Here is a 20,421-nt window from a genome sequence, read left to right as displayed (position 1 = left end):
CTGGCCATCATTCCTACCCTGCTCTCAAGTTTACTTAAATTTAAAAAATAAAACCAATTAATTAAATCATTATTAAACTACTACTGAGCTTCCATGAGCATATTGCCATTGTAGTTGATAAACCCATCACAAACTGGAAAAGTTTCATCATATTGTTTTATTTCCCAGTGTCATTAGATCTGTTAAATCCCTGAAATCACGAGTGGTAAATAGAAAATGGGCTCAGTCAATGGAAACACTTCTATAACAAATGAAAATAAGCTCTGCACAAGAATGTGATATCCTACACAGTCTTATGTATTTGAAGAGTGTTTTTATTTTTGGTGCTTCAAATGGTTTTGCCAAGAGATAACTTGTGTTTTATTTCAATTAAACATGTTTTATTATTACAATAATCATATGCCATGATAATTTTAATGACAATCAACCACAAGAGTTGACACCAGTTTATGCTAGCACAAACCTTTGTAAAGTGTAGACACCTGCAAGCAGAGACTCTGCAAACTAGCTGGCACTTTGCACTGTTACTAAAACATTAATCCATACAAGTCAAAATTTTGACCAATATCAGGAAACATACAAAACTAATTCCAACATATGCACTAGTACAGAATTAACACTTCTATAAATATATCCATTAACATGAATTAATGCTACAACTTTCATCATTTTAAATGTGCAAAATCTAGAATAGATGCAGTTATTATTGAAAGCAACTGTCTGTCCATGCAGATGCCAGTTGAGATGCAGAGTCACAGCTTAACAAAATACAATATTTTTTCCTCAACCTTTCCATTAACTGGTATTGAAAGAGACAGACATTCTGGAACATGGTTCTTTTTTTTCTTGCAGCTATTTAGCAATATAATTGCAGACTGAAAATAAGACTTCCAGAAAAATTTAGTCAGATGGAATTTTGAATTAGAAAAAATGGTGCAAGTGGAATTTCATTCATAATCAATACAAACTGCATCATAAGAAATAATTCACTCAACAGGCAGAGCTACAGCAACATTAAACATAAATAATTTCCAATAAAAGTTCAAATGAAACCCATATAAGACAAGGGAAACATTAACAAAAAAACAATTTCACTCATGGGATATATACATACTTTTGTTTTTGAAAAATGATATTTATAGCAAGTTATATTTTAACATTGTATTTGCACAAGGAGGAATCTTGAATGTTAGAATGCAATGAAGAATAAGGGAATTCCGTTCATCTTTGTTCTACATACAAAACACATATTTAAATGCAAGTAAAGATAACTAAGTTGAATAAAGGAGGCAGCGCCAAGGATTGATATCAAAACAGAAAATGCTGGAAACGATCTGCAGGTCAGACAATATCTGTGGAACGAGTTCCACAAACAGTTTTGGACTTGGAACATTAGCTGTTTTTCTTTCCACAGATGCTGCATGACCTGCTGAAAGTTCCTTGAATTTTCTGTTTTGATTTCAGATTTGCAGCATCTGCAGTTTTTTAAAATTTTAATTTATTTCAAGGTTCATCTGAAGAGAAAATTAATCTGCTTCAATGAGCTTGAAATATACATTTGAAAACCAGTTTTTAATGTCAATTCATTCATAAAGACGACTGAATCATTCAAAACAAAATGTAATTTAACGTTCAAATGTTCTGTTGGAATAGAAAATGCAAAGATCCTAAAAATATTACTGCAGATAAAAATGTTAAGAGATTTTAATTGTAAACAAAGTAAACAATCCCCAAATGCATGTTTGCGTTAAGAAAGGCATCCAGTGTTCAAAAGTGGACCATTTGTTACAAAACTGACATGGAAAAACATTTTATTGGACATAGAAAACTGTTAAGTTAGCGCATAAAACTACATATTAGAGATTATAGGAAGAGGTGGAAAAAAATCAAATAAGCACAAAAACATTTACACCAAAACTACAAAGCAACTTCCCTCTGCTTGGTGTGTTGCAGCCACTGATGCATTCACAGCAAGCTTTTACACACAAAAATATCATCCTGGGATTCAAATATTATCTACAATTAAATTTTTGATTGGTATTACAATAAGCCAAAATAAAAATCTCTGGAATAAATCACATTCACTAGTCTCTTGCCATCCTTCAGAATGAAAAACTTACATTGGCCCCAATAGTTAGATTTTTAGATTTGAACTTCATCCATAATTCTATAAAGTTTAAAACTTCATAATCAAATTGGAAAATCTTCACTTAACACCTAACATTTGAAACTATTTTGTTAGATTTGCATTGACATTTAAACAAAATTATAAATGTAAACTAGTAGCAAGCTGTGCTTCAAAATTTGTATTGTTGAAAATATCTATTAATTTCTCTCACAAAAGTTTGCATTTCATGCATTTCTGATCCTTTGAGTAAAAACTATTAAGAATTCTAAGACAATCTACATACAATCTTGTTATCTTCAGCTTTCATTTACCAAAAAAGTGGCAATATTTAGGGGCATTCTTTTATATTTAGACATACGTCATATTGATATGAAAGGCACACTTATAACCATTAGCTCCCAAATAATTAATATCAAATGTGTTAAGTTACTTAGATTCCATAAGACATCTCTGATTGTGGTGCACCATAGTTAAAGACTTCTACAGTGACAAAACGAAGGCACCGTTATCCATATTTCAGATGTGAGCCCTTTATAATCTGATTTTTTTACTCTAGGAAATAAGCAGGAGCATTACATTGCAGATATTATTTTTCCTTTTGACTCAGTGGTGCACAAAGTACAAATTAGTTGTCAAGAGGATCGATAATAAAATTTCTTAGCCAGTTTTGTAAAAAAAAAATTATACTTTCACTCCACAAAATTTCAATACCAAAAATAATTTGTTTCAATTGCAAAATTAAGGTCATATGGTTACAGCTCCAAAATCACTGATGCCAATGTTGAAAAAAGATGTTTCAGCAAGATCAACCTTAAGTGTTTTCAATTACTTCCATTTAAGACATCGTTGTCACAAAAACACTAAATACATTTGCAAAAGTTGTAGCAGCATTTCTGAAAGACCTAAAATCCATGTTTCACTAGTAAACTACATATGGTCTTTGTTTATAACTAACATGCATGATCCAACGATTAAATCATAGAGGTTATATCCTTACAATGAATGTTATGCCAAAATTGAGTGAATATTTACTCTTTTTAAAATATGAGAAATTAGATTATCAGGTTACGTGTGAAAGTAATTTTCTCAATTGTGAATGAGTAAAGAAATATAGGCACAATTAACAGTATTACAAAAAGGCACATAGTAAGACACCAAGTGAAACTTGTGATACTTCATAACAGGCTCAGAAAAAAACACAAAATGCAGATCTTTGCTGATAACGCGATGTTCCAACTTCCCATCTTCAGGTAAACAGTTTTCACGCCAAACAAGTTGTAAAGCACTTCATTACTGCATCTCTGTAAACAAGATTCAAATGTTAATTAATGCTCTTCTATATTTCTTCAGCATGAAAGTGGCATTTCTGACAAAAATGCTGCACAAAAGATTTCAATTATGTTACCTATGCATTAAAATTGGGAAATTTTTATTTCTCTTATCAGGAATAAAGCAGTGCCAGGTGATTTTTTTTCTTAACAAATGCATACAGATCATTTACAAGAGAATAAATATTTTGTGTTATAAATTCAGATAAGAAACACCAACCCTTATGGAAACAATTTTACATAACTATACAGTCTCACTTAGCAGTGGCTGCAATCTACAAAGTTAAGATAGTTTACGGATTATGTAGCTAAATGGCATTCATTAGAAAGGTCCCGACCCAAAATGTCATTTATCCATGTTCTCCTGAAATGGTGTCTGACCCATCGAGATGCTCCGGCACTTTGTGCCTTTATTACCAAGGACACTATTTGTTAAGCTAACCCGAAAGAAAGCCACAGTTGGTGTGCTTTGAATTAAAAGTAACAAAACGGAACTGCAGTTGCTAGTTTATACCAAAGATCGACACAAAATGATGGATTAACAGCAGATTAGGTAGCATCATAGGAGAAGATTTTCTCCAGAGCTGCTGCTTGACCCATTGAGTTACTCCAGCATTTTGTGTCATGTCTTGAATTAACCTGTTCAAATGATACAATAATATGTTCTCAAATTCATGTTATGGAGAGGACTGAGTTTTTATTTCACTTGCACAATTTCCAGATATACCCATAATTCAACAGAACAATTTATGTTTACAGGCTATCGGTGTCCAAAAGTTTAGGTCAATGACATTGTTTAGATGCTATTGCTTAGAGACAAAATATGGAAAGCTCAAGGTTCACCAGGATGAAAGAATTTTTTAATTTTCTTTTTCCCAGTTCTGTTGAAGGATACACTCAAAAGAAATAGCCCATTTCTTTACTCAAATTTTCACATACATATATTGGTCAACTCACCTTGCAAATGGAATATACGAAATACTATACCTGTTAAAAAACAAGATACAAATAAATTACTGCTGCTATTCTCACTGCTGTCAAATTTCAGACATAGTCACATTTCAGCTGATGGATGAAAAACAGGCCTGGCCAGATTTCTTCACATATTGTATTTACATAACTAAGAACAATCGGCAGATGGTGTACAGTCCTTTATAACAACAACATTTCAGCAAACTTTTGTTCATATCCTCCACATACTCTGTAACATTTTACTATTAATAATGCTCAAAATAATGTCTTCATTGTTTAATTAATTCAGGTTAGCAAGGGAAAGAACTGCTTGTAAATTTTTTACTGTTTTGGGCAAAATTTCTGTGCAGTAAATGTTCATGGTAGGAGATTCATACATTCCAGAGATGCAAGAGAAAGAAGAGAAGCAACTACTTGCAAGCACAATGTACATTGTGATTCACAAGATATATTATCAAAAAGAATGTATGCAAATAAAAAAAAGTTGACTCATGGTTTATGCCAAGGAATGCAGAATAACAAGTACTTTTGCATGAGCTAATGACAAACCTTGCGCAATACCAAGATTTTCAGCATTTCCTATTTTTGTTTGGACAGAAAGTGGGAACTGTATACGTTTTTATTATTGAAAAGATATTTGATTTTAAACTGGTCTGCATCCCTTACTTAGAGGTAGTTTACAAAATAACAGCTTGTTAAAAATTATTTTTTTGGTAGAGTTCTGAAAGTTCAAAGAATTCTGGCTTTCACTCTCAGCCAGGGAAAATCTGGTTTATCTGAGCAAAGCCTGAGAGATAATGGATTATTTAAAGTGGATCATTAACTTTGTGTCAAGTTTCTCGTATTTACATTTTCAACTTTTTTGTTGTGAATTACAACTTTCATGCAATGTAATTATTTCTCACTTACCCAAACTTAAAAGAATATGATCTGCTCTCCTATGGAAACAGGCTGTGAATCTAACCCTTTGTAAGGCTCAAGGATAAAAAAATTCCAACTGTGCCAAACCCAAGATAGAAACATAGAAAATAGGTGCAGGAGTAGGCCATTCGGCCCTTCGAGCCTGCACCGCCATTCAATATGATCATGGCTGATCATTCAGCTCAGTAGCCTGTACCTGCCTTCTCTCCATACCCCCTGATCCCTTTAGCAAAAAGGGCCACATCTAACTCCCTCTTAAATATAGCCAATGAACTGGCCTCAACTACCTTCTGTGGCAGAGAATTCCACAGACTCACCACTCTGTGTGAAGAAATGTTTTCTCATCTCGGTCCTAAAAGACTTCCCCCTTATCCTTAAGCTGTGACCCCTGGTTCTGGACTCCCCCAACATCGGGAACAATCTTCCCGCATCTAGCCTCTCCAACCCCTTAAGAATGTTATATGTTTCTATAAGATCCCCCCTCAGTCTTCTAAATTCCAGCGAGTACAAGCCCAGTCTATCCAGTCTTTCCTCATATGTAAGTCCCGCCATCCCAGGGATCAATCTGGTGAACCTTCTCTGTACTCCCTCTAAGGCAAGAACGTCTTTCCTCAGGTTAGGAGACCAAAACTGCACACAATATTCCAGGTGCGGTCTCACCAAGGCCCTGTGCAACTGCAGCAGAACCTCCCTGCTCCTAAACTCAAATCCTCTTGCTATGAATGCCAACATACCATTCGCTTTCTTCACTGCCTGCTGTACCTGCATGCTTGCTTTCAATGACTGGTGCACCATGACACCCAGGTCACGTTGCATCTCCCCTTCTCCCAATCGGTCACCATTCAGGTAATACTCTGCTTTCCTGTTCTTGCCGCCAAAGTGGATAACCTCACATTTATCCACATTATATTGCATCTGCCATGCATTTGCCCACTCGCCTAATCTATCCAAGTCACTCTGCGGCCTCCTAGCATCCTCCTCGCAGCTAACACTGCCACCCAGCTTCGTGTCATCCGCAAACTTAGAGATGTTGCATTCAATTCCCTCGTCCAAATCATTAATATACACTGTAAATAACTGGGGTCCCAGCACTGAGCCTTGCGGTACCCCACTAGTCACTGCCTGCCATTCCGAAAAGGACCCGTTTATTCCTACTCTTTGCTTCCTGTCCGCCAACCAATTTTCTATCCACCTCAACACTGAACCCTCAATACCGTGTGCTTTAAGTTTGTACACCAATCTTCTATGTGGGACCTTGTCGAAGGCCTTCTGAAAGTCCAGATATAACACATCGACTGGTTCTCCCTTATCCACTCTACTAGTTACATCCTCGAAAAATTCTATAAGATTCGTCAGACATGATTTGCCTTTGGTAAATCCATGCTGACTTTGTCCGATGATATCACCACTTTCCAAATGTAATGCTATCACATCTTTAATAACTGACTCTAGCATTTTCCCCACTACCGATGTTAGGCTAACTGGTCTATAATTCCCCGTTTTCTCTCTCCCTCCCTTTTTTAAAAGTGGGGTTACATTAGCTACCCTCCAGTCCTCAGGAACTACTCCAGAATCTAAAGAGTTTTGAAAGATAACACAAATATGTCCATAACTAGGCAGCTAGTTTTAGATTTTATTTCAGTAACTGTAATGGATGCCATTTGATTTCCTCCTCACAGTTGGCAACCGTTTAAACATCTTATCAACCATTTTATTTGCTGATGCAAAGCAACAATTAAATAAAGAAATAATGTCACGCGTGTTCATTGACAAGGATCTTGCAAATTAAACCATTTAAAGGTCAGTATAAGGTGTGTGCCTACCAGGTCATTGCGAAGAATTGCAACACACAGAATATCAAAGCAAGCCCGGCTTTCTTCCACTGTAAATTAAAATAAAGGATTTCACATATTGAACCACTTCCTCTCATCAATTTCCTTTTCCATTTTTTAAAAGTGTGAGACATACCCAAAATGCAGAGCATAGTGTACACACCAGGCAAACCTGTAGAAAGAAGAAAAAAAATCACACTTTGAGATAACACATTCACACTTTGAGACTGCATTCAAAATTTCCACATGTTTGCCAACTAATTAATTATTGACAGAAATGCTTCCAAATTATGTTCAAATACAGTTCAAAGCCAAATTTGGAATGTCAAGAGCAAAAGGCAGTCTTAAAAACAGGAACTAAATCACATCTTATTTTTATCAATAAAATACTGGAAAAATAAACACATTGTCTGTGAACAAATGAAAAAAGGGAACTTATTAAAAAAATAAACAAATTGTTCTGTGACACTATGAAGATCTGAACATGCCTATTGATGATTTTTGCTTTCAGTATAAAACACTAAAATTAGAGTTGTCAGCAAATAAGCCTAGTTATTTGATTATAATTCCAACTGTCATGCGTGTCATAATTCAGAACCAGATTAATTAGATATATCTGCAAGAAATTTGCACTTTGGAATGCTGGAGTATTCACAAATGCTCAAAAGGAGAAATAATGGAATCAAATACTTACAAGCATCACAATGGTAGCAATCAATCGAGTTGGTTCAAACATTTTTTTCAATTGTTTTACAGGCCCCATCAGGAACAATGTACTGAAAACCAAAAGCAAAGCATAAACAATAAATTTCAATCACAAGAGAAATTGAAAAAATGTGTTCAAGCAGAATATGTTTATAGAGCTAGTAATCTTCTATGATCTCAGGAAATTCTTGCACATGTAACACTTTCAGGATGTGAAGACTACCCAAACCCAACAGCTATAAATAATTACGATATGTAATTTTTGTTTCTGCATTAACAATTTGAACACAGTAAACTTCAACAACTAATAATGCACGATCAGATAATTGATTTGTCGGTGTCAATGAGGGAAAATTAATCGCTGGGGAAACACTAATTGTTTAAAATAGTACCATGGGATCTTTTCCATTTAATAAAACAAAAATCACACTGATGATGAACACAAAAAGCTGGAGTAACATAATTTGGGGAATAGCTTGAAATTAAATTTTGTAATTAAATAATTGAAACTACTAAACAAAGAGAAAGACACAAAATGCTTGAGTAACTCAGCGGGACAGGCAGCATTTCTGGAGACCGAAGAAGGGTCTCGACCTGAAATGTCACCCATTCCTTCTCTCCAGAGATGCTGCCTGTCCCGCTGAGTTACTCCAGCATTTTGTGTCTATCTTCGATTTAAACCAGCTTCTTCAATTCTTTCCTAAACAAAGAACAAGCTCAAGTTTAAAATCAGCATGATCATAAGCTGAGAATAAGAAATGATGGGTCCCTTAAATGTGTATATTTTAATGCTAGGAGCATTGTAAGAAAGGTGGATGAGCTTAGAGCCTGGATTGACATCTGGAAGTATGATGTTGTGGCGATCAGTGAAACATGGTTGCAGGAGGGTTGCGATTGGCAATTAAATATTCCAGGATTTCATTGTTTCAGATGTGATAGAATCGGAGGGGCAAGAGGTGGGGGTGTTGCATTGCTTGTCAGGGAGGATATCACAGCAGTGCTTTGGCAGGACAGACTAGAAGGCTCGATTAAGGAGGCTGTTTGGGTGGAACTCAGAAATGAGAAAGGTTTAGCAACACTTATAGGGGTGTATTATAGACCGCCAAATAGGGAACGAGAATTGGAAGAGCAAATATGTAAGGAGATAGCAGATATTAGTAGTAAGCACAGAGTGGTGATTGTGGGTGATTTCAATTTTCCGTATATAGACTGGGAATCACATTCTGTTAAAGGGCTGGATGGTTTGGAGTTTGTAAAATGTGTGCAGGATAGTTTTTTGCAGCAATACGTAGAGGTGCCTACCAGAGAAGGGGCAGTGTTGGACCTCCTGTTAGGAAATGAGATGGGTCAGGTGACGGAGGTATGTGTTGAGGAGCACTTTGGGTCTAGTGATCATAATGCCATTAGTTTCAATATCATTATGGAAAAGGTCAAATCTGGACCAAGGGTTGAGATTTTGGATTGGAGAAAGGCTAATTTTGAGGAGATGAGAAAGGATTTAAAAGGAGTGAAATGGAAATTGTTGTTTTATGAAAAGGATATAATAGAGAAATGGAGGATATTTAAAGGTGAAATTTTGAGAGTACAGAGTCTTTATGTCCCTGTTCGGTGGAAAGGAAAGAATAATAATTTGAAAGAGCCGTGGTTTTCCAGGGAAATTGGACACTTGGTTCGGAAAAAGAGGGAGATATACAATAAATATAAGCGGCAGGGAGTAAATGAGGTTCTTGAGGAATATAAAGAATGTAAAAGGAATCTTAAAAAGGAAATTAGAAAAGCGAAAAAAAGATATGAGGCTGCTTTGGCAAGTAATGTAAAAGTAAACCCCAAGGGGTTCTACAGATATGTCAATAGCAAAAGGATAGTGAGGGATAAAATTGGTCCATTAGAGAGTCAGAGTGGACAGCTATGTGCTGAGCCGGAAGAAATGGGGGAGATATTAAACAATTTCTTTTCTTCGGTATTTACCGAGGAGAAGGATATTGAATTATGTGAGGTAAGCGAAACAAGTAGAGTAGTGATGGAAATTAGGAGGATTAAAGAAGAGGAGGTACGGACACTTTTGAAGAATATAAAAGTGATAGGATATTCCCTAGGACATTGAGGGAAGAAATAGCAGGGGCTATGACGGAAATATTTCAAACGTCATTAGAAACAGGGATGGTGCCGGAAGATTGGCGCATTGCGCATGTTGTGCCTTTGTTTAAAAAAGGTTCTAAAAGTAAACCTAGCAATTATAGACCTATTAGTTTGACGTCTGTGGTGGGAAAATTAATGGAAAAGATACTTAGGGACAATATATATAATTATTTGGATAATCAAGGCCTGATTAGAAACAGTCAACATGGATTTGTGCCTGGAAGGTCATGTTTGACTAATCTTCTTGAATTTTTTGAAGAGGTTACCAGGGAAATTGATAAGGGCAAGGCTGTGGATGTTGTCTATATGGACTTCAGTAAGGCATTTGACAAGGTTCCACATGGAAGGTTGATTAAGAAGGTTAAATCGTTGGGTATTAATAGTGAGGTTGCAAGATGGATTCAACAATGGCTGAATGGGAGATACCAGAGGGTAACGGTTGACAATTGTATGTCAGGTTGGAGGCCAGTGTCTAGTGGAGTGCCCCAAGGATCTGTGTTGGGTCCACTGTTGTTTGTCATTTACATTAATGATCTGGATGATGGTGTGGCAAATTGGATTAGTAAATATGCAGATGATACTAAGATAGGTGGAGTAGTTGATAGTGAGGTAGATTTTCAAAGTCTACAGAGAGACTTGGGCCTTTTGGAAGGGTGGGCTGAAAGATGGCAGATGGAGTTTAATGCTGATAAGTGTGAGGTGCTGCATTTTGGTAGGACAAATCAAAATAGGACGTACAGGGTAAATGGTAGGGAATTGAGGAATGCAGTGGAACAGAGGGATCTGGGAATAACTGTGCATTGTTCCCTGAAGGTGGAATCTCATGTGGATAGGGTGGTGAAGAAGGCGTTTGGTATGCTTGCCTTTATAAATCAGAGCATCGAGTATAGAAGTTGGGATGTAATGTTGAAATTGTACAGGGCATTGGTGAGGCCGAATCTGGAGTATGGTGTGCAGTTCTGGTCGCCAAATTATAGGAAGGATGTCGACAAAATGGAGAGGGTACAGAGGAGATTTACTAGAATGTTGCCTGGGTTTCAGCACTTAGGCTACAGAGAGAGGTTGAACAGGTTGGGTCTTTATTCTTTGGAGCGTAGAAGGTTGAGGGGGGACTTGATAGAGGTTTTTAAAATTATGAGAGGGACGGACAGAGTTGACGTGGGTAGGCTTTTCCCTTTGAGAGTGGGGAAGATTCCAACAAGGGGACATAGCTTCAGAATTGAGGGACAAAGGTTTAGGGGTAACATGAGGGGGAACTTCTTTACTCAGAGGGTTGTGGCTGTATGGAATGGGCTTCCGGTGGAAGTGGTGGAGGCTGGCTCGATTTTATTATTTAAGAGTAAATTGGATAGGTATATGGATAGGAGGGGATTGGAGGGTTATGGTCTGAGTGCAGGTAGATGAGACTAGGTCAGGGAGAATGGTCGGCGTGGACTGGTAGGGCCGGACAGGCCTGTTTCCATGCTGTATTTGTTATATGTTATATGTTATATGTTATATGTTAATACATGAAAAGTCTGATAGAACAACAGCAAATAATTGGCACTTTGCAACTGAACAAATGGTTTAAAAACTACATGTACAGTATTTGTTCTGATATCTCTGTAGTTGAACGTTTACTTAGTAAGTGACTTACCTACCAATGGACGATATGTTCCCAATGCTATAAAAGATAGCGAAAAGTATTAACCCTCTTTTTGGAATCCAGAGAAAGCACACACCCTGAGAAAGAATTGCATTTGTAAACAAAACTGTTTTAATTAACAAAAACTATGCCAAAACTTAAAACAATGTCCTTTTTGTTTGCTAGCTTGGAGGTGTGGCAGTGAAAATTTTGGATTTCTCAATTAAGTTTAGACAGTTGAACTTGACATTTAAGATTTTTTGCATTATTTTACCATTACAAAAACATCAGGTGCAACCTTATTCCCATTACAAAAATGCAACCCATTACAAAATGGGTGCAACCCATTACAAAAATATCTGGTGCAACCCTGGCACTGCGGGGGCTTCACCTCACAGGCTACACTGCGCTATGCAGGCAGATCACTATCACCCTTTGTAATGCAAATAGGGTGAAGAAATAAATGCCAAGTTTATCTGTCAATGCCACTTTGAAAATCATAAAAACGGCCATTGTTTGTAACTTTGACAAAGCATGATAATTTGATCTGATAGTTTTGATCAGAAATATCCCACGTAAACAGTAGGTGGTTGTAAGGAAAGAATTTATGGACTACCCTGTGAAATGTAAATTGGATGGCAAAAATATCAAATATAAAACAGTTAGAAAAAAGCAGATAGAAAAAAAGGGGAAAAATTCAGCCCGAGATTGAATCTGAATATTTGAGTGAAAATGAGTCACCGTTCTATCAAATTTAAGTTATTGGATGTTTTAGTGCATTCAGGACTCATCAACTGTATAGACAGATTTAGCAATAACATGTAGTCTATGGTAAGGGCAGGTAGTAAGGAAAGCAAGCTCAATGCTAGCATTTATTTCAAGAGGACTTGCATACAAAAACAGGGATGTAAAGTCGAGACTCTATAAGGCCTGTAAGGCCACATTTAGAATACTGTGAGTAATTTTGGGCAGCATATCTGGGGAAGCATGTGCTGGCTCTGGAGAGGGTCCAGGGGAGGTTTACAAGAATGATCCCAGGAATGAGTAGATTAACCCATGATAAGCATTTGTCAGCACTGGGAGCTGTGCTCGCTGGAGTTTAGAACCATTGAAAAATACAGAATAGTGAAAGGTTTGGATAGAGTGGATGTGGAGAGGATGTTTCCACCAGTGGGAGAGTCTCAGCCTCAGAATTAAAGGATGTCCTTTTAGGTAGGAGATGAGGAGAAATTTCTTTAGTCATATGGTGGTGAATCTGTCAAATTCTTTGCCATGGAAAGCTGTGAAGGCAGAGTCAATGGATATTTTTATGGCAGTGATAGAGATTCTTGATTAGTACAGGTGTCAGAGGTTATGGGGAGAAGGCAGGAGAATGGGGTTCGGAGGGAGAGATTAATCAGCCATGATTGGAGGATAACTTTGTATTAATGCTACTCCTGTAAGGATGGTATGAAAAGAATGACATCGAAGAGTGCCATAAAGGATGGGTAGTGAACAGAAAAGAAAATGAATCAGTCAGCATCATAAGCAGCGGAGGACAAAACAAATGCAGCACACTGTCAATGGTAACTTGCAGCATTTGTAGACATTTAAAGAAAATGCAGCAAATGCAAAATTTGCAGCAAATGCAGTACAATATACTGTACATTGCGAAAATCCTGCAGGAAAAACAATGCCAACATTTTTTATAACTGACACTTACTGTATAATTAAAATATCCTTTGATTTAATTATTAGTTATATAGCCTTATTGACTTCTGATACTTCAACAGCAATTCAACCTTTATATTTTAAATCCACCCATCTTTTTTTTGCTAGCAAGCACGTAATAAGACATTGGATAAAAATTCACATGGAAATTTATGTTAATAAAGTAACCAAACATTTTTTATTCAATTGGCATTTGTTGACGCATTCACGGGTTTCATTTTTCTAATCACAAATGTCGCAGCTTCACGTTACAGAAAACTGCAAGGTGGACTGTTTTCTAGCAATACAACACCCCCATTCCCCCCCCCCCCAAAAACACAGGGATTACACTTCGGGATGCAAGTCTCCAAGTATATTGTGTATGTACTTTATAAAGAATAAATTATGTTTGTTCAAATTAGCTTACCAAAATAGAGCAGATAATTCCACCTACAAAGCAGAGAAGAAAACCTTTCACTCTGGTTCCCCATCCTAAGGAGCTTCCTTCAATTACCTACAGGAAAATAAAGCAGAATATAATATTAAAGTGAAAAATGGTTTTAAACAATTTGCTCATTTATGAACACTACCGTAGCTGTAATATATATTGATTCTTGTAGTTGATCATTACACACATTCCAACAAAAAAAGACCGAATTGTGCAGTGAACTCCCAGGATTATTATAGACAAAGAAAAACAGGGCTCTGCTGGTATGGGGCACCTTCATGAAGCAATGGTTTGATACAAATGAATGCATTGCCAGATCACTTCAGAGGGTATTCAAAAGTTAGGCTGGGATTTTCCGGCAATAGCGTCAGGGGCATGAGGTTTACCTTCAAGATAAAATTGGATAAGCAGATGAAGGAAGAATATTGGCGAGTTGCAACAATGAGGTGGGTGAATGTAATTTCACAATAATGCTTATTATTTGCAAACTCATTTTTTGGTACTTATGCCCATTGATTTTTTTTACCAAAACTCAGGAAGCAAATTTTTTTGCCTTTTGTTTGATCGTTATCTCATGGACTTGTTCCATAGTTAATGTTAATAATGGCAAAATGTCACAATTTTTTTCATTGTCATTTCTGACATATCCTGGTTTCAAAATTCTCTAATTACTTTACACAATCAATCAAAGCCTCTGCTAACTGCCATTGCATAGTTGAATTCATCTCATATTTCACTGCCTAGATTCATAATGCTTGCATCTTCCTAGCAGCAATTTATTACTTGCAATAATCGTTTCTTCCAAGGAATCCACATCTGCTTATTGAACAAGTAGGAAGATCCTAGAAATAGTAATGCCAAGGAACCCTCACTCCAAATCTAACCTCATTATCTCCTCCATATACTCGCTTTTAGTCAGCATAAAATCATTATTTTGATAAAGATTATTTGCATCTTTCTGATAATATAAGACATATCAAAAGTATAACATACCCGATTTCACTTTCAACTGCATCCTCCTGCCTCATAAAACTTAAAGGATCAGAATCAAAAATTTTAATATTAGATATGCAATTTTGCATTGTCTTCGTGATTGAAAAATTTACTAATTTAAAGGGCATTTTTTCCGCCAAAAGTAATTGTGGAATCAGAACGATTTAACCTACTACTTTTTAGTCTTTACTTCACACGGACAAATTTCCAACATGACTGTTCAGCATAACCATTTTCACCAATTCCATCAATGTTTAACCACAATATCGAAATGCGTATCACAACATCACAATATGTATGTTTCACAACATCAAACTAATTATCGTCAAAAAAGAGATCCGATCACTTAGAACAAAGTCACAGATAAGAGTTTCACTGATTGCATGAAAGACTGCCAGAAAAAAATGAGCATTTTCTTCCTACAGCATGGATCAAAAATAAATATTAAAAGGGGGAGATGTTGTACCAGTACTGGAAACCTCAAACTTACCAAAAACCCAAACTGATAAGAATATTTTTAGCCATTAATTCGTCCAAATGATTGTGTTTTTTTTATGCCTCATTACAGCTACATCATTTCTCCTGACTAGTTGAGCTCCAAAGATAACTCGAAGAGTATTTAATCAATTTATGCAATACAAGAATTGAATGCAAGAATTCGACGGCCCATTGGACCATAGATTGTGAAAAGCTGTATCAATGTAATCAACTTTCTAAAATCTCTTCAAATTGTCTTTGATCTCAAAATTAGTTAATTAATTCTCAACTGTATTTTCTACGTTAATTTCTATTATTTAGAGTGTTTTCCACAGATCCAACATACATGTAAGCATCAGCTAACATCCAACAGTATAACCTTTAAACCCCCATACAATAGTAATTTATCCAGAAAATCCTCAGCAGATCAGGCAGCATCTGTGGGAAAAGAATCATTGGTTGTAACATGTGCAAAGTGTAAACACACTGTAATGTTTCACTTACAAACAGGCCAGTAGAGTATTGCCATTCCCAAGCACATTCCCAATTGACAAGAGTACAGTGTGTAAGAAGGAACTGCAGATGCTAGTTTAAACTGAAAATAGACACAAAAAGCTGGAGCAACTCAGAGGGAGAGGCAGCATCTCTGGAGAGAAAGAATGGGTGACGTTTCGGGTCGAGACCCTTCTTTAGGCTGGTTAGGGATAAGGGGACGAGAGATATAGACGGTAATGTGGAGAGATAACGCACAATGAATGAAAGATATGCAAAAAAGTAACGATGATAAAGGAAACAGGTAACCTGTTTGTAGGGTGAAAATGAGAAGCTAGTGCGACGGGTGGGGAAGGGATAGAGAGAGAGGGAATGCCGGGAATGCCGGGGCTGCCTGATGTGCGAGAAATCAATATTCATACCACTGTGCCTGTCTGCTGCCCAAGCAAAATATGAGATGCTGTTCCTCCAATTTGCGTTTAGCCTCACTCTGACAAAGGAGGAGACCGAGGACAGAAAGGCCTGTGTAGGAATGGGAAGGAGAATTAAAGTGGCCAGCAAACAGATCAGGTTGGTTCATGCGGGCTGAGCGAAGTGGTTCCGCAAAATGATCGCCCAGTCTGCGTTTGGTTTTGCCGATGTACAAGAGTTCACTTCTTGAACAACGGATACAGTAGATGAGGTTGGAAGAGGTGCAAGTGAACCTCTGCCTAACCTGAAAGGACTGTCGGGATCCCTGGACACAGTCAAGGGAGGAGGTATAGCAACAGATGTCTATCTTCAACAAGAGCAGAGTAATCGTCTACTGATCCCGCATGCGAGAAGCACCATATTTTGTCGCCATTTCAAAAGTCCAGTTCGCGCTCCAGATGTTATGGTATAACATGAGTGCAAAGAGCAAATGGCTTCTTTCTATGTCATAACATTCCTTGTTGCAGCTGAAATGAGACTGATAATATTTAATCTACTAAATATGCACTCATGTTATACCATGTTGTGATATATGCCCATTCCAGGCAAGTCCCAGGCTGTTGCCGACCTCCAGTATTCAACTTCCCTTGGACGTGTGGATCGACCAACAAACCAACATCCTCTCCCCGCATGTCCACCTTTGTTTCCCAGGTGCTCCTCAAGCAGCCTACCTCGAGGGTGCGGTAATCCAGACCCCAGTTCCCTCACCTCTCCTCCTGGCCTCGCACCTCGTGTCCGTCCACCCTCCCGGTCTTTGGGGGACGAGCAGTTAACATGTCGGATCCTGAAATGTTAATTGTTTCTTTCCACTGATGTGACCTGCTGAATACTTCCAACATTTCTATTTCATCTTTCCAACTTCTGCAATATTTTGGATCGTTATTTATCTTATTTTCTTCACATATGTACCAATGACTAACTGAGGTTTGTTCAGTGAACATTGATTATAATTAAAACAATTGGCCAGTGAAAGGTAACAAAGGTAGTTCACAGAACGTCATTTCAAAATATTACTGTGCAGTACAGAAAGAATTGAGTCCTCACACGGTTAATATACAAATAGTAAATATGTAGCTAATGGATCTGCATATGCAATCAAAATGCATTATCTTTTGGAAAATGCAACAGTATAAATTTAGTTTAAATTTGCCTTTTCATACATAATTTAAAGACTCACTACCAATATAGTTGACTCCTTCTCTCCTGAGATGCTGCCTGACCTGCTGAGTTACTCCAGCATTTTGTGGAATAAACCTTCGATTTATACCAGCATCTGCAGTTATTTTCTTACACTAGTTAATATTGAAAGTTAGGACTATAAATATTTATTTAGTAGATTAAATATTAGCAGTCTCATTTCAGCTGCAACAAGGAATGTGGAAAGAAGCCATTTGCCCTTTGCACTCATGTTATACCATTTCTTTGTCAACTTTTATACCTCTTTAAAAAGCATAAATGGATACACAAGTTCTGTTTACATAATTTCTTGGACAAAATTCAAAATTATAATAATCTGCTTTGTAAACAATTCTTTGGGTCCAGTAAAGTCATTTGCAATTGTCTTCACAGATAATTGAGTTAATTTTGTTATGACAAAGTTCTAAATGTTTCAAATTTATATAGCGTAAGAGAGGAGAAACAAGCAGCAACTGCTAAACCCCAGGGAAATTTCACAGGATACCATCCTCCAATCGTGCACGGTGGCGCAGCGGTAGAGTTGCTGCTTTACAGCGAATGCAGCGCCGGAGACTCAGGTTCGATCCTGACTACGGGTGCTGCACTGTAAGGAGTTTGTACGTTCTCCCCGTGACCTGCGTGGGTTTTCTCCGAGATCTTCGGTTTCCTCCCACACTCCAAAGACGTACAGGTTTGTAGGTTAATTGGCTGGGTAAATGTAAAAATTGTCCCTAGTGGGTGTAGGATAGTGTTAATGTATGGGGATCGCTGGGCGGCACGGACTTGGAGGGCCGAAAAGGCCTGTTTCCGGCTGTATATATATGATATGATATGATATGATATGAAAACATCCATTAACCAACTTTTGGTTTTCAAGGTTTTATTGAATTTAATATCACCACATTGTGTCATTGTGGTGTTTGACACTAAATTTTCAGGCTCTTTCGGGGTATTTCTGAAATTCAGAAAGCCAGAACAAAGAAGTAAAATCAATGCATTTCTGGTGCATACAAATAAGATTGCTGTCATAATAAGGTAGCTGTGTATTCCTCTGACATTCAAGTGACTTCAAAACATCATAGAATGCCCAAGGGGATATAAAACTAACATCAGTTTAACGTAATGGGAGATCCAATTGGAAGTATCCTTGGAATTAACAATGTCGCTCAACAGCTGATGAACTAAACTGAAAAATAGTTGCAGATGCTTCAAACTCAGAGCATCACCGATTATCAGAAAGTACTGGTAAGGTGCACTATTTATATAACAAATGACACGGCATGAAATGATTCCAACATAAACGTCAGGATGTTTGTCTGGCGTATTTAACATCACAATTTGTCATTCTGTTCCACAAAAGCTGTAGATTGATTGGGCAAATATATGCAGGGTCGTCGAGTAGTACTTTGCCACATGGAAACAAGACTTCAAGTGTTGGAATCTTAAGCAAAGAAAATATTGGAGGAACTCAGCAGACCAGGTAACATCTGCGGCCAAGGAGTTTGCAAACTCCACCGAGACATATTTGCCATTTCACAATGCTTATTATTCTCTTCGAAAAGTGTATTGTACAATGGCCTGAAACCAAAACCTTTGCATTTGTCACATGGAGGTTTGTGCAGAACAGAACTAAAATTTCCATAAATAAAAGATGATGCACCAGTCGAGATCACACGGAATATTCACCAATCTCGGTTTATCTGAAACGTAGCAAATATCAAGATACCAATACATAAGAAGCACTGCTCTATTTAGAGCTTAGAAGCTGCAACCTTCTCCAGAACATATACCCTTCCAACTAAGTAAAAGTGAAACAAATCTCGTTTGCGTTTAAATGGCGATCCCAAGAGTTGAATAAGAAGTGAAATACTAAAAGGGAGAACTTTACAACCCAGTTCCATGATGCATTGTAAGTAAGTGTGGAGCAGGGTGCATTGTAAGTAACGCGCCTGGTCCCCTGGAGTTCCACCACCGACCCGAGCCAGCGTCCACTGCCAGGGCTCCCCTCATTGAACCGAGTCATCGTCTTGTCAGCCCCATTGGCTCGCCCCATCACTGACCCGGGCCCCCCGCCTCCTCCAGCCCCACCCCCCGCCGCCGCCCGCTCCCCGGCCTAACACACAACGCACCGGCTGGGTGTGTACAACGCCGTCTCAGTTCGGAGAGCGCCGGCGGTGGTCGGCCTAACCCCAGTTCCAGCCGTCCTGTCCCGTCCCCACCCCCCGGCGGTCGGGTCGGGTCCGGTCCCTCACCTCGCTCAGCGCGCCGCGGTCGTCCGCCGACGAGTCCTCCCCGTTCAGCACCTTCTTCAACTTGTCCATCTCTCCCTGCCTGCCTGCCTGCCCGCCGACTGACTGACTGCGCACGCGCAGACCGCTCACAGCACCCCCTGTGGCCACACAGTGCATTCACACCACCAGCTGAAAAATAACCCGAGGCGGTCCCAGGAGGGCAAGGATAGAAAACATAGAAAATAGGTGCAGGAGTAGGCCATTCGGCCCTTCGAGCCTGCACCGCCATTCAATATGATCATGGCTGATCATCCAGCTCAGTAACCTGTACCTGCCTTCTCTCCTTACCCCCTGATCCCTTTAGCCATAAGGGCCACATCTAACTCCCTCTTAAATATAGCCAATGAACTGGCCTCAACTACCTTCTGCGGCAGAGAATTCCACAGACTCACCAATCTCTGTGTGAAGAAATGTTTTCTCATCTCGGTCTTAAAAGACTTCCCCCTTATCCTTAAGCTGTGACCCCTGGTTCTGGACTTACCCAAAATCGGGAACAATCTTCCCCCATCTAGCCTCTCCAACCCCATAAGAATTTTATATGTTTCAATAAGATCCCCCCTCAGTCTCATAAATTCCAGCGAGTATAAGCCCAGTCTATCCAGTCTTCATATGAAAGTCCTGCCATCCCAGGGATCAATCTGGTGAACCTTCTCTGTACTCCCTCTAAGGCTAGAATGTCTTTCCTCAGATTAGGAGACCAAAACTGTACACAATTGCCCAAGAGTCCATCATCTG

General features: G+C 38.2%; 1 protein-coding gene across 1 annotated transcript; it reads right to left on the bottom strand.

Annotated features, from left to right (window-relative positions):
• Window positions 1-307: 307 nt before the first annotated feature.
• On the bottom strand, window positions 308-19,750 carry sft2d2a (SFT2 domain containing 2a). The gene is made up of 8 exons (XM_078409589.1): window positions 19,648-19,750; window positions 13,766-13,852; window positions 11,662-11,747; window positions 7,876-7,957; window positions 7,318-7,353; window positions 7,173-7,231; window positions 4,414-4,443; window positions 308-3,429 (listed from the first exon to the last, which is right to left on the bottom strand). Exons 1-8 carry the CDS (start codon window positions 19,714-19,716, stop codon window positions 3,390-3,392), a joined length of 489 nt encoding a protein of 162 aa, XP_078265715.1. The 5' UTR covers window positions 19,717-19,750; the 3' UTR covers window positions 308-3,389.
• Between the last annotated feature and the right edge of the window lie 671 nt (window positions 19,751-20,421).

Source organism: Rhinoraja longicauda, chromosome 12, assembly GCF_053455715.1.
Source record: "Rhinoraja longicauda isolate Sanriku21f chromosome 12, sRhiLon1.1, whole genome shotgun sequence".
Classification (NCBI taxonomy): Eukaryota; Metazoa; Chordata; class Chondrichthyes; order Rajiformes; family Arhynchobatidae; genus Rhinoraja; species Rhinoraja longicauda.
The sequence above is the reverse complement of the archived record's forward strand: the minus strand, read 5'-3'. Positions and strand labels throughout refer to the sequence as shown.

Excerpts from the sequence above, each read along its gene's own strand:
- sft2d2a (XM_078409589.1), bottom strand. The coding sequence starts at position 19,716 with ATGGACAAGTTGAAGAAGGTGCTGAACGGGGAGGACTCGTCGGCGGAC. Across the intron at positions 7,354-7,875 it reads TTGCTACCATTGTGATGCTT|GTTTGCCTGGTGTGTACACT; the intron begins GTAAGTATTTGA and ends TTCTTTCTACAG. Across the intron at positions 4,444-7,172 it reads CAATTCTTCGCAATGACCTG|GTATAGTATTTCGTATATTC; the intron begins GTAGGCACACAC and ends GTTTTTTAACAG.